A 15,150-nucleotide genomic window follows, 5' to 3' on the forward strand; every position below is an offset into this window, starting at 1 on the left:
TACACATTAAATACAGCAAAATAATACAGAAAGAATAAAAATAAAAATAGAATACAAAATAATAAAGCAAAAGTAAAGACAAACAAACGAGGTAACAGCAAATTTCACTTTTGCCCAGTAACAAGCCTTATTGGATTTAGTTGTAGCTGTCATCCCTTTCATCGGTGAAGAGACTATGCTGTAGGAAATGTTTCCAGTACTTAACATGAAGTCCCTGTCAGTTGCCTCTATACGCTCCAGTATTTGTTATTTTAGTTTTAAGTACTCCTGTGCGAGAGCCAACAGCTGTCTGTCGTTTGGCAATCTCCTTTTAAGTTTTTCAAGTCTGTAACTGGACAGACACGCTCCAAGTCTTTCACGGCGAGATTCGACACCAAACATGTCGCTTGTTTTCTGTAGATGTGTCCTGTGCATGCCCAGTAGGAGGAGATTCACCCAAATACCTGTTTTAATGTGGATGGAGGTATTTTCAAAAACGCCTGGTGTGGATGCCTATTATTTTTACGCAAAACTGGCATTTTCAAAATTATCCAGTCTAGTGTGGACGTAGCCTTAGTGTAATGGGCGCGAAAATATACAGCCTGCTATAGAGCTTGTTAACCCGACAAGCCAGCTGACAAAATGTTCAAGCAAATAGACACTCTCCAACAGCATTTAAACTCCAAACTGCTGGTCACTGCTGAAAGAGTTAAATTTTACAAATGGAATCAGAGCAAATGAAAGCATTTCTGAATATTGTGCTGAATTGCACAAATTATCAGAACATTGTCAATTTGGAGCTGGTCTATCAGACGCATTGAGGGACAGGTTAGTGTGTGGCATGTACTGTGAAATCAGACAGAAGAAGCTCCTGTGTGATAAAGACCTGACATTCGAGAAAGCACTAAACATCTCAGTATCATGAGAAACAGTCACACGCCGTGTTTTAGAAATACAACAAAAATCCCTGGAATATGCTACAAATAAAATGTCACTGAGCAGAAATGAAGGAAAGAAATGTTACCATTGTGGGAACATGTCACATGACTCTGATGGTTGTTGGTTTAAAGACAAGGAATGCAGGATTTGTGGCAAACAGGGCCATGCTGGCAGAGTATGCAAAGCTAGTAAACAGCAGGAAAAGGGCAAAATACAGAGAAACAAGAAACCCCAGGAAGGAAAATGCAAGGTACGCAAAATGAAAGAAGACAGTTCTGAAGAAAGCAGTTCTGATGAAAACAAATCAGACGGAAGTAAACTGACTTGTCTGCAACTTCACAGCGTGAAGGAGACAGATGATCGAAGAGCAATATGGATCACTCCACAAGTGGAAGACGCAAGACTGAAAATAGAGTTGGATACAGACTCAGCTTCAACAGTTATCTCTGTACACGACCACAAATGACTGTTTCTCACATACCTCTGAAACGAACTAAACTACTGCTAAAGACTTACACAGGACAGAAAGTGCATCCCAAAGGTAAAATTAAAGTGACAGTGACCCATGGGGACAAAACACAACAGCTGAACCTCTATGTACTAGAAAATGGAGGACCACCATTGTTGGGATGTGAATGGCTCAGGAAAATCCAGTTGGATTGGCACACCATCAAGGCACTAGATGTGTCAGCAAAGGAGGGCAGTTCGGCAGGGAAGATGTCTGGAGCTCTCCTCTCACCCACTGTCGAATATCACAACGACAAGGAGGAGCTAGACAACGTCGTTAGGGAGACAGAAAATGTGGAAAGGAATTATATTAGAGAGAAGAAAGAAGTGGAGGGAGTGCAGGAGCCCCCACCTCAGACCGGCCCAAGCGGCAGCCACCTCACGCAGCCCATCAACACCATGAGCGAGGCCGAGACAGAGCAGCACTCCGAACAGCAGTAGCAGCAACAGCCAGACAAACCCAAATCCCCTGGGGGGGAAGAAAGTCATCGCAACAAAGGTTCTTGGAACAGTACAGTGATTCAACGTACATTCATCTGTAAGGCCTGTGATGTTGTGGGGGCAGAACTGGACTCTCTGATGGTGGTGTCTAAAAAGAGGATGCTGTCCAAGTTGCATGCCATCTTGGACAATGTCTCCCATCCACTCCATAATGCACTGGTTAGGCACAGGAGCACGTTCAGCCAGAGACTCATTCCACCGAGATGCAACACTAAGCGTCATAGAAGGTCATTCCTACCTGTGGCCATCAAACTTTACAACTCCTCCCTCGGAGTATCAGACACCCTGAGCCAATAGGCTGGTCGTGGACTTACTTCCACTTGGCATGATTAACTTATTATTATTTAATTATTTATGGTTTTATATTGCTATATTTCTACACTATTCTTGGTTGGTGCGACTGTAGCAAAACCCAATTTCCCTCAGGATCAATAAAGTATGCCTGTCTGTATGAAATGGATATGGATTCATCAACAGGAATGATACAAAGGAAGATGTGTTTGTACATCAGACTGCTATAAAAAAGAATAACCCACAGAAATACCTCCGCAGTGTTGGAGACAGTGAAACTGTGGAGTTCGACGTAGGGGAAGGCGAAAAGGGGGCAGAAGCAGCAAACGTAACTGGTCCCAGAGGAGTTCCAGTCCAAAGAAGCCGATATGTCACAGACAGAAATCATTATCGTCTCTGTAACCCTCACCACCGAGGTCCACCACATAAGTACCAACAGAACATTGAAGGTGGAGAGAAAGGAGATGGAGCAGAGACAGCAACAGATGGAGAAAACCAAGATGATCAAAATCAGCAACACCGCCCTCCTTACAGAAGACACCGTTACCCACCTTACTTTGTTCATCATCACTATGGTCGCCGCCCACAACATAGCAACCAGCCTCAGAGAGAAATTACTGAGGGTGGTGAAATAAATGAAAACCAGGTTGCTGGGGAAGAAGGTAAACCTAACAGAAGACAAAAACAAAGGACAAAAACCTAACAGAGGCCCTGTAGCTCAGAAGGGTAGGGAAAGGAAGAGGAAGGCAGTAGTAATAGGGGACTCGATAGTTAGGGGGTCAAACAGGCAATTCTGTGGACGTAATCAGGAGACCCGGATGGTAGTTTGCCTCCCTGGTGCCAGGGTCCAGGATGTTTCTGATCGCATCCAAGATATCCTGAAGTGGGAGGGTGAGGAGCCAGAGGTCGTGGTACATATAGGTACCAATGACATAGGTAGGAAAAGGGAAGAGGCCCTGAAAGGAGAATATAGGGAGTTAGGAAGGCAGTTGAGAAGAAGGACCGCAAAGGTAGTAATCTCGGGATTACTGCCTGTGTCATGCGACAGTGAGAGTAGAAATAGAATGAGGTGGAGGATAAATGTGTGGCTGAGGGATTGGAGCAGGGGGCAGGGATTCAAGTTTCTGGATCATTGGGATCTCTTTTGGGGCAGGTGTGACCTGTACAAAAAGGACGGGTTACACTTGAATCCTAAGGGGACCAACATGCTGGCAGGAAGGTTTAATAGAGCTGTTAGGGAGGGTTTAAACTAATTTGGCAGGGGGATGGGAACCAGAATGATGGAGCGGAGGAGAGGAAAAACAGAAATAGATCTAAAGTAGTGAGCAGTAAGGATGTCAGGAAGGGCAGGCAGGTGATGGAGCAAATTTGCAGCCATTGGGATGAGTTGCAGTGCAATAAAGTTGCAGTGCAATCAATGCAAAAAGTACCAAATACTGGACTTATAGGTGTTAATGCACGCAGCATAAGGAATAAGGTGGATGATCTTGTTGTACAGTTACAGATTGGCAGTTATGATATTGTGGCCATCACTGAGACGTGGCTAAAGGATGCATGTCTCTGGGAACTGAACGTCCAAGGATGCACGGTGTATCAGAAGGATAGGCAGGTAGGTAGAGGGGGTGGCATGGTTTTAATGGTAAGAAATTATATTAAATCATTAGAAAGGGTTGAGATAGGATCGAAAGGTACAGAATCTTTATGGGTTGAGCTAGGAAATCGCAGAGGTAAAAGGACCCTGATGGCAGTTACCTACAGGCCTCCAAAAAGCTGCAGTGATGTGGACTACAAATTACAACAGGAAATAGAAAAGGCTTGCCAGAAGGGCAGTGTTATGATAATTGTGGGGGATTTTAACATGCGAGTGGATTGGGAAAATCAGGTCAGCACTGGATCTCAAGAGAGAGAATTTGTAGAATGTCTATGAGATGGCTTTTTAGAACAGCTTGTTGTTGAGCCCACTAGGGGATCAGCTGTACTGGATTGGGTATTGTGTAACGAACCAGAGGTGATTAGAGAGATTGAGGTGTGGGAACCCTTAGGAGACAGTGATCACAACATGATTGAGTTCACTGTGAAATCTGAGAAAGAGAAGCCGAAAACCAATGTATCAGTATTTTAGTGGAGTAAAGGAAATTACAGTGGCATGAGAGAGGAACTGGCCAAGGTTGACTGGAAAGGGACACTAGCGGGAAGGACGGCAGAGCAGCAGTGGCTGGAGTTTATGCGAGAAGTGAGGAAGGTGCAAGACAGATATATTCCAAAGAAGAAGAAATTTTCGAATGGAGAAAGGATGCAACCGTGGCAACATAAGAAGTCAAAGCCAAAGTAAAAGCAAAGCAGAGGGCATACAAGGAAGCAAAATTTAGTGGGAAGACAGAGGATTGGGAAGCTTTTTAAAGCTTTCAAAAGGAAACTAAGAAGGTCATTAAGAGGAAAAGATTAACTATGAAAGTAAGCTAGCAAATAATATCAAAGAGGATACTAAAAGCTTTTTCAAGTATATAAAGAGTAAAATACAGGTGAGAGTAGATATAGGACTGATAGAAAATGATGCTGGAGAAATTGTAATGAGAGATAAGGAGATGGCGAAGGAACTGAACGAGTATTTTGCATCAGTCTTCACTGAGGAAGACATCAGCAATATACCGGACATTCAAGGGTGTCAGGGAAGAAAAGTGTGCACCGTCACAATTATGACAGAGAAAGTACTCAGGAAGCTGAATAGTCCAAGGGTAGATAAATCTCCTGGACCAGATGGAATGCACCCTCGTGTTCTGAAGGAAGTAGCAGTGGAGATTGCAGAGGCATTAGCAATGATCTTTCAAAAGTCGATAGGTTCTGGCCTGGCTCTGGAGGACTGGAAGATTGCAAATGTCACTCCGCTATTTAAGAAGGGGGCAAGGAAATTATAGACCTGTTAGCTTGACATCAGTGGTTGGGAAGTTGTTGGAGTCGATTGTCAAAGATGAGGTTACGGAGTACCTGGAGGCATATGACAAGATAGGCAGAACTCAGCAAGGTTTCCTTAAAGGAAAATCTTGCCTGACAAACCTAGTGCAATTTTTTGAGGAAATTACAAGTAGGCTAGACAAGGGAGATGCAGTGGATGTTGTGTATTTGGATTTTCAGAAGGCCTTTGACAAGGCACCGCACATGAGGCTGCTTAACAAGATAAGAGCAAGATGGAATTATGGGCAAGTTACATACATGGATAGAGTGTTGGCTGATTGTCAGGAAACAGAGAGTGGGGAAAAAAGGGATCCTATTCTGGTTGGCTGCCGGTTACCAGTGGTGTTCCACAGGGGTCCATGTTGGGGCCACTTCTTTTTACGTTGTATATCACCGATTTGGATAATGGAATAGATGGCTTTGTGGCTAAGTTTGCTGATGATACAAAGATAGGTGGAGGGGCTGGTAGTGCTGAGGAAACAGAGAGTCTACAGAGAGATTTGGATAGATTGGGGGAATGGGCAAAGAAGTGGCAAATGAATTACAATGTCAGAAAGTATACGGTCATGCACTTTGGTAGAAGAAATAAATGGACAGACTATTATTTAAATGGGGAGAGAATTCAAAGTTCTGAGATGCAATGGGACTTGGGAGTCCTTGCGCAGGATACCCTTAAGGTTAACCTCCAGGTAATGCAATGTTGGCATTCATTTCTAGAGGAATAGAGTATAGGAGCAGGGATGTGATGTTGAGGCTTTGTAAGGCACTGGTAAGACCTCACTTGGAATACTGTGTGCAGTTTTGGGCTCCTTATTTAAGAAAGGATGTGCTGACATTGGAGAGGGTTCAGAGAAGATTCACTAGAATGATTCCGGGAACAAGAGGGTTAACATATGAGGAATGTTTGACCACTCTTGGACTGTACTCCTTGGAGTTTAGAAGAATGAGGGGGGACCTCATAGAAACATTTTGAATGTTGAAAGGCATGGACAGGGTGGATGTGGCAAAGTTGTTTCCCATGGTGGGGGAGTCTAGTATGAGAGGACATGACTTGAGGATTGCAGGGCGCCCATTCAGAACAGAGATGCGGAAAAAAAATTTTATAACCATATAACAATTACAGCACGGAAACAGGCCATCTCGGTCCTTCTAGTCCGTGCCAAACGCTTACTCTCTCCTAGTCCCACTGACCCGCACTCAGCCCATAACCCTCCATTCCTTTCCTGTCCATATACCTATCCAATTTTACTTTAAATGACAATACCGAACCTGCCTCAACCACTTCTACTGGAAGCTTGTTCCACACAGCTACCACTCTCTGAGTAAAGAAATTCCCCCTCGTGTTACCCTTAAACTTTTGCCCCCTAACTCTCAACTCATGTCCTCTTGTTTGAATCTCCCCTATTCTCAATAGAAAAAACCTATCCACGTCAAGTCTATCTATCCCCCTCATAATTTTAAATACCTCTATCAAGTCCCCCCTCAATCATGTATGCTCCAAAGAATAAAGACCTAACTTGTTCAATCTTTCCCTGTAACTTAGGTGCTGAAACCCAGGTAACATTCTAGTAAATCTTCTCTGTACTCTCTCTATTTTGTTAACATCTTTCCTATAATTCGGTGACCAGAACTATACATAATACTCCAAATTCGGCCTTACCAATGCCTTGTACAATTTTAACATTACATCCCAACTCCTATACTCAATGCTCTGATTTATAAAGGCCAGAGGGTGGTGAATCTATGGAATTTGTTGCCACGGGCGGCAGTGAAGACCAAGTCATTGGGTGTATTTAAGGCAGAGATTGATAGGTATCTGAGTAGTCAGGGCATCAAAGGTTATGGTGAGAAGGCAGGGGAATGGGACTAAAGGGGGAGATTGGATCAGCTCATGATGAAATAGCGGAGCAGACTCGATGGACCGAATGGCCGACTTCTGCTCCTTTGTCTTATGGTCTAAAATCAATTCCATTCAAACAGAACAGCTTTCGTGCAAGGTAAATCTTGAACCAATTTTTTCCTCCATTGAGAATCATACACTTAATCCTTTGCGGGAAAGTTTCTTTTGCACATACATATCTTGAATCTTCAGCCAATGTGTCTTGTTTTTCACAGAGAAGTTGGGAAACAGCATCAAAATGGAGGCGAATTCTGGCAACAAACTGTAAGGTTTCTATTGTTGTATTTTCACACTTGTGCTGAATGTGCATCTGAAGGAATTCTCTCTCTTGAGCCAGACAGATAGTACTGCAGGTAATCGTTAATATCAGCAGCTTAAGAACAATGAAACGTACAACAGGATTTCGATAAACTGCTGCACCAAATGGTGAAAGATTACTGGTAAAGTACTGAGCTTTCTGTGAGTCACTGCATTGCCCCAACTTTTGAATAACTAGTAGAGACAGTGAATCACCAACTACTTCTTTTGTTGGTGGCAAATCATCTTTGAAGCAAACCATGGAAACTCCCTGCACTCAGAGGTCAACTTCTCATGACTTTTATATGGAAATCTGTATTAAAACAAACAAGTTTATTGACAGACGTTACTCAGGGGGCAGAGAAGAGCCCCCCTCCAAAGACTTGAGTTATAATTATTATTATTATTATTATTATTATTATTACATTACTTTGTTATAATTTCATATTATTGTTACTAATTAAACAGTGGGTGGGCGTTTGTATATTAAGGGTACACATACAGTATTTGTTTAGCATAAAAAAAGTTGATACACTTTTTAAGTAAAAGGGGAGGAGTGTACCATATAGCCTACTGTATAATATGGGACTATTTTATGTCACAGTAACACGTTATTGAGCATGCGCTATTGGGCGTGTATTAATCTGTATAAATGTGTTCGGTTCGGTTTTAGTTAGTAAAGAACCCTGTTAACGTAGCTCCAGTCTCCGGTGTTTTTATTAATGATATTGTTGTTTAAACAGTCACATACACAACAGATCTCCACATTTAACAACAGATGTTCTTGCAGTGGAAACAGTGCAGAGAAAGTTCACTTACTTGTTTTCTGGAATGAAGAGGCAGATGTATGAAGAAAGATTGAACAAGTTGAGGCAAAACTCACAGGAGTTAAGAAGAATCTGAGATGATCTTATTAACATATTGAGGATTCTCTGAGGGACTGAAGGAAAGACTGCTGAGAGGGACTGGCAGAGCTGACAACAGGAGTGGTTCCAGAGAGGCTATTTGCCCGTGTGGGGGTATCTGACAATTGAGCGTTTTGTTTCAGATTAAGGGTTGTCCATTTAAGATGGAGATCAGGAAGAATTTCTTCTCCAAGGGCCATAAAGTTTTAGGATTCCCTTCATCAAGAAATCACTGGATATATTCAAGGCAGAAGAGTAAGCAGGTTTAGGGAGGGTGATAACTGAGGCCTGGAGTGATTGACTGAATGGCAGAGCAGGCTCAAGGGTCTGACTGTTTTATTCCTGCTTCGGCTTCTATGTCCTTAGCAATATCACATAGGCAAATTGCAAAGCTGACTGACTGGTGATTGCATTTAACAAAGGTATTTTTTGCAAATGGATGTCCAACAGAACATCTCCCAGACATATTAAGTTCAGCTTCTGCAATTGGTGGTAATCAGTTATTGGAGACAAAGCTGAAGTACAGCTTTCAAAGTAGCTATGTGTATGTGTGTATGCATAAACAATGTGTATAAGAGAGAGAAGGTACAAAGTCAAACATATTTGCATCAGTCTCTATATAAATTGCTGACAGTGGGCAGATGTATTCAAGAAATCAAAGCATTTCCTCAATTACAATGAAAATATTCATTATGTTCCACTAGGGTATAGTCAGAATTAGTGTTTTTCTTTGTTATAGTAAAATAACTCAGAAAATTTTCCCAGTAAAAAACCATGATTTTCTGAATTCCCTTATCTATCACAAAAAAAAGGCATTGGTCAGAATCAAAACTAAGGAAGGAGACATAAGAACGACAGGTGGTGGAACCTGGAGCAAGACACAAACTTCAGGAGGTGCTCTGCAGGACAGGCACCATCTACGAAGGCAAAGGGTCGGTCGACGATTCAGGCTGAGACCTTGCGTCAGGACGGAGACTGTGGAGAGCCATTAGCCATCATAAAGAGTGAGAGGAAACAATGAGATGGGCTGGTAGATGAGAAGTGAAACCAGGCAAGGTGGAAGATGAAGGGCAAATGGAACCAGGTGGGAAGGGAGAGGCTGGTGATAAGTGGAAATTGATATGGGGGAAAAAACACAAATGGTAAAAAAAAAATTAAAAATAGATTTTTGCTCAAAACTCTGAGGATCCAGGGGGAATGAATGGAAAACAAATTGTTCAGGGGAATCGAGAGGAATTATGCCATGGTGAGAAATAGCATGGGATGTTCAAAGCTCAGCATTCAGTTAGCCATAGTGCCTCACGCACATCAATGAATTGTCCTATCCATTACCAGTTCACTAAGGCTGGACTCCCTACTACCTGGAAAAAACACTGTAGCAATGAACCAAGGCTTTTCTCAAACACCTCACAAATCTGTGACATGGCACCGCTGCTATCCCATTTCTGCTGGGCCAAGTCACAGCTCACTTTGGTTTGGAAATACATCAAGCTTTTCTCATCACTGAATGAGAATCCTGGAGTTGCCTTCCAGCATTGTGCAAGTACATTCATCACAATGACTCCAAAACCACTGCTCACTACAAGGATGGTTGTAAAGGGCATTAACACAACCCCTGGCTGCAATAACCACAATCTGTGAATAAATAAAACACCTAGTCAGTCAAGTATAACCTGAATGACACGAGATTGCACTAACTTAATAACCAAATCTGTGCCTTCAAAGAATTCATTACTTGAGGGTTGAAATTTTAGAGCAGGGAGGTTATGCTGGAACTGCACAAGGTACTGATGAGGCCGTATCTGGAATACAGAGCATGCAGTTCTGGTCTACATACTTGAGTAAAGACATTTTAGCTTTGGAGGTGGTGCAGAAGAGGCTCCAGAGATGAGGAGGTTAGTCTATGAGGAGAGATCAAGTCGTCTAAGACTATACTCACTGGAAGTCAGATGAATGAGAGGGAGTCTTATAAAAACAAATAAAACGGTGAGGGGTATAGATAGGATAAAGTAGGAAAGTTGTTTCCACTGGTAAGGGAGCCATAGTTTGTAGATTCGGAGGAATAGAATCAGGATGAAGATGAGGAGAAACTGCTTTTCCCAGACAGCAGCAAAGCTGTGGAATTCTCTGCCCAGGGAAGCAATAGAGGCTATCTCATTAAATATATTTAAGACCCAATTAGACAACAAAAGAAATAAGAGTATTGGGAGAAAGGCAGGTTGGCGGAACTGAGTCAAGATCTTATTGAATGGCTGAGCAGGCTCGACAGACCAGATAGCCTGCACCTACCCAAATTTTTAAGCTTTTTGTATGATTCAATTCAAACATATAGCAAGGTGCAAGTGGCATTAGCAAAATTATGAACAGATTCATTTGATATTAATTTGACCTTACACTATCTCTTCCCACTTTAGCCAATTATTCATTTGAAATGGTTATATACAATTTCTATATTGGCATTTAGAATACAATGGTATTAAATAATGTGGCATAACTGGTAAAAACATTTCAATACTAAGCTTTCAAAAAATTCTTTGTATGTGCGAAAAGAGTTTTGGATAACCCAAATATTTAGGTTGGAAATCTTTCAGTCCCACATTATCAGCCATGGCTGGGAGGGGCAGGGAGTAAATAAGAACTATGTGGAGCAAAATCATGAACACATTTTTGACAAATGTGTTCATGATTAAATTACACAATAAAGAGTAAACGTTTCCCTTAAAATACAAAAACTGAAAACAGATGAGAAACTTCTGGCTCGATCCTTGTACAAATCTAAAATGTACAAGGATGGTGATTTTTGTACAGCTTTGACTGGCAATGTACAACATAAAACATCCTAAAGAATGATGTATTATTTTGAATATTAAATCACTTTTCTATGTAATATGTGCATATTACACACTGTATTTCAATTGCTTTCTACACAAGGTGAGCAAAATGACCAATCATGCATAATTAAACAAAATTACACTAATGAAATTCACAGAAAAATACTCAATTTGACTAAAAAGCAGTATTTGGTTTACTTGTGTATTTTTATAAAAACTTGATGCTTCTCTCTTCTCTAATGGCTTAGCATCCAAAACAGCAATTCACCCTTTCTCAAATACAGGCTCCAACTTACAATTTCACATTCCTCTCATTACAATGTTGCCCTTTTGGCAACTGTGACATCTGCTGCCAAGGCCCAAAGCTCCAGCTCGTTATCCCCAGATCTTTCTGCTTCTCTATTTTCATAGAACACTACTGCATAGGACAGGCCCTTGAGCCACAATGAAGTGCTGACCAAATTAAGTGAATGATGCCTAATTACCTCTATTCTTTCTGCCTCCACATAGCCCACATTCTCTGCATGTGCACATACCTGACAGCTCCTTAAAATCCTCTTTTATACCTATTTCCATCAACACTTCTGGCAGTACGTTCCAGGCACCTCCATGCTCTGTGTAGATAAAAGCTTGCCCTGCACATATCTTTTGAACTTCTCCCCCCACCCTTCACCTTGAATGCATGCCCTCTAGCATTTGACATTTTGACACTGCGAGAAGGATACCAGCGGCCTATATCTGTGCCCCCACAATTTTATAAATGTTTATCAAGTCTCCCTCCAAAGAAAACAACCCTAGTTTGCCCAACCTCTCTGTATAGCACATACCAGACTTCGTAAACCTCTTCTGCACCCTTTAGTTTACTCCATGTCCTTCCTGTAATGGGGCAACTCTCCTAATGCTGCCAAAGTTTTATAAAGGTGCAACATAACTTCCTAATTTTTGAACTCAGTGTCTCAACTAACAAAAGCAAACATACCATAAGCCTTCTTTACAACACTATGAACTTGCGCAGCCACTTTCAGGGAGTTATGGACTTACACTCAAGATCCCTTTTCTTTCTTTGTTTTAATTAATTTTTTATGCATTTCTACAATTACTATAGCAAAATGAAGATTAATACAGTGCAAAATAAACATAACAATTATATAGTTCAAAACAGTGATGAAAGAGCACCAAAAATAAAATCATATAAAGTTAGTATCCTCCCCGACACAGAAAAAAAAACTCCAGGCCAACCATTACAAGATGTAAAAAAATATTAATCGGAGCAATCAAACCCCCAAAACTGTAAATGAAAATAAAAAGAATAATAATGCCTACTACCAAAGAAAGAAAAAAGAGCTGGAAATAAGGGATTAAAAAAATAGACAATCTAAAGAGGAGTTATGAAAATATTCAAGAAAAGGTCCCCACACCTTGTGAAACTTTATGTCCGAGTTGAGAAGAGAGTAGTGAATTTTTTCCAGGTCTAAACAGGACATAATATCACTAAGCCATTGAGCATGAGTGGGTGGGGCAACATCTCTCCACCTGAGAAGAACTAACCGTCTAGCCAAAAGAGAGGCAAAAGATAATGTTCAACGTTTAGTCGGACTCAAATGTATATCTGCCTCACCCAAGGTACCAAAAAGAGCAATCAGAGGAGTAGGCTCTAAGTGGCAATTAAGAATATGGGATAAGGTTAAGTAAACTTCTCTCCGAAATTTCTCTAGACTAGGACAGACCCAGTACATACGGATAAGAGAAGCCTCGCCACCTTTACACTTATCACAAACAGGACTAATGTCAGGGTAAAATCGGGACAACTTAGATTTGGACATGTGAGCCCTATGTACAACCTTAAACTGTAAAAGACAGTGGCGAGCACAAAGAGAGGCTGAATTAACTGACTTGAGAATTGAGTCCCAACCAGCATCAGATAAAGAAATATTCAAATCATGCTCCCAAGCCGTTCTAATTTTATCAAAGGGGGCACGCCTTAGGGTCACTAACTTATCACTAATAAAAGATATTAAGCCTTTGCCCAATGGATTAATAGAAAGAAACAAGTCCACAACGCTTTTCTCAGGCATCGCAGGAAAATTGTATAATAAAGAATTAATGAAATGTCTAATTTGAAGGTATCTAAAGAAGTGGGCATTAGGTAGATTGAACTTTGCAGAAGATTGTTGGAAAGCTGCAAAACGATTATCAATGAAAAGATCTTCAAAATGCCTAATGCCCATTCCATACCAATCATGAAATGTTGAATCTTGCATAGAAGGCAAGAAAAGATGATTATGCAAGATAGGACTAGAAAGAGAGAAACCAAGAAGACCATTAAATTTTCTAAACTGGGCCCATATTCTCAGAGTATGTCTAATAAGAGGAGTAACAATTAGTCTAGGCAAGCAACAAGGGACTGCAGAGCCAAGAAGTGCAGAAATAGAGAGATCCTTAGTGGAGTTCAACTCCATTGCCACCCATTTAGGACAATCAGACTGGTTATGAAAAAAGGACCAAAAAGTAAGACAGCGAATATTAGCTGCCCAATAGTATAAACGGAAGTTAGGTAAAGCCATACCACCTGGAGGCTCTGCTCTCCTTTTCTTTTTAAGATGCTCCACAAAAACCTATTTGTCAGACGCAGTTCACTGTTATCTACTCTAATGTCTACTGATATAGAACATCAGACCTCATTTCAAAATGCTCCTGTTAAGATCTTTAGGATGAAGTTGTGAGCCAAGAGGGAGAAGTGTCCATTCCAGCATAATTCCAGAGGGCCAGAGCAGAACATGTGGAAATGTACTGAAATACTACCAATAAGGATCTTCTCTACTGGAAAGGAAATCAACTAGGACAGCTAATAAAGCAAGCCTATGGATCACTTATAGAGTGTTTCTCCATAGTCAGACTTTAACTTGCTGCCTTTTTCCCCATCCTCCAAACAAAAAATGCCACATTTATGCACAACCCAGACACAATATTAAATTGCAAATAAAGGTACACAGACGAGTTAAAATTTGAATCAGGATAGGCTACTACAATAATGAAGCTGATGTACCTCCAATAAATGCAGAATGTAAATCAGTAACTACGCCAAGTGGCAATTTGGGACCAAACTTGAATCACTGGAGGATGCTCGACAGCTTGAATACTATCACCTCCTACAAAATGAAACCATGCGACACAGGTGACAACAAGGTTTCGCACCCAGATGAGCTCAATTCTTTTTATGCTCACTTTGACTGTCAAAATATCGAGGCACCTTCACAAACTCCCACAGGTCATGTTGGTCTCAAAGGCCAACATGACAGCATCCTTCAGAAGGGTGAACCCACAGAGAACACATGGCCCAGATGGGGTACCTGGCTGAGTCCTAAAGACCTGTGCTGATCAACGGGCCAGAGTGTTCACTTAACCTCTCACTTTGGCAGTCTGAGATACCCACCTGCTTCAAGCAGGCTTCAGTTATACCGGTGCCCAAGAAGAACGTGGTAGCCTACCTCAATGACTATCGCCCAGTAGCACTTACATCCACTGTGGTGAAGTGTCTTGAGAGGTTGGTGATGAAGCACATCGACTCCTGCCTGAGAAGCCACTTGCATCCACTCCAATTTGCCTACCGTCACAACAGGTCACCATCAGATGATATTTCATTGGCTCAGTACTCAGCCCTAGAATATCTGGACAGTGAAGGTGCATGCATCAGAATGGTCTTCATTGACTACAACTCTTTGCCCCTCCAAACTAATCAATAAGCTCCAAGTCCTCAGCCTCAATAACTCCTTTGCAACTGGATCCTCTATTTCCTCACTTGCAGACCCCAGTCAGTTCTGTTGGGCACTCATGAGACCACACTTAGGAGTGCTGTGTGCAGTTTTGGGCTCCTTATTTCAGAAAGGATATACTGACATTGGAGAGGGTTCAGAGAAGATTCATGAGAATGATTCCAGGAATGAAAGGGTTACCATATGAGGAACGTCTGGCAGCTCTTGGGCTGTATTCCCTGTAGTTCAGGAGAATGAGGGGGATTCTCATAGAAACATTTCAAATGTTAAAAGGC

At 41.6% G+C, this 15,150-nt stretch overlaps 2 protein-coding genes across 3 annotated transcripts in view; one reads left to right on the forward strand and one right to left on the reverse strand.

Annotated features, from left to right (window-relative positions):
• Positions 1-15,150, reverse strand: part of fndc1 (fibronectin type III domain containing 1) — a 196,144-nt gene that overhangs the window by 94,666 nt on the left and 86,328 nt on the right. The window lies entirely within an intron of this gene.
• LOC140729907 (Y-box-binding protein 1-like) lies at positions 2,381-2,920 on the forward strand (the record flags this gene model as incomplete). The annotated part of the gene is made up of 1 exon (XM_073050081.1): positions 2,381-2,920. A coding segment is annotated over one exon (540 nt), but the record flags the coding sequence as incomplete, so codon positions are not given.

This window comes from Hemitrygon akajei, chromosome 7 (assembly GCF_048418815.1).
Source record: "Hemitrygon akajei chromosome 7, sHemAka1.3, whole genome shotgun sequence".
Lineage (NCBI taxonomy): Eukaryota > Metazoa > Chordata > Chondrichthyes > Myliobatiformes > Dasyatidae > Hemitrygon > Hemitrygon akajei.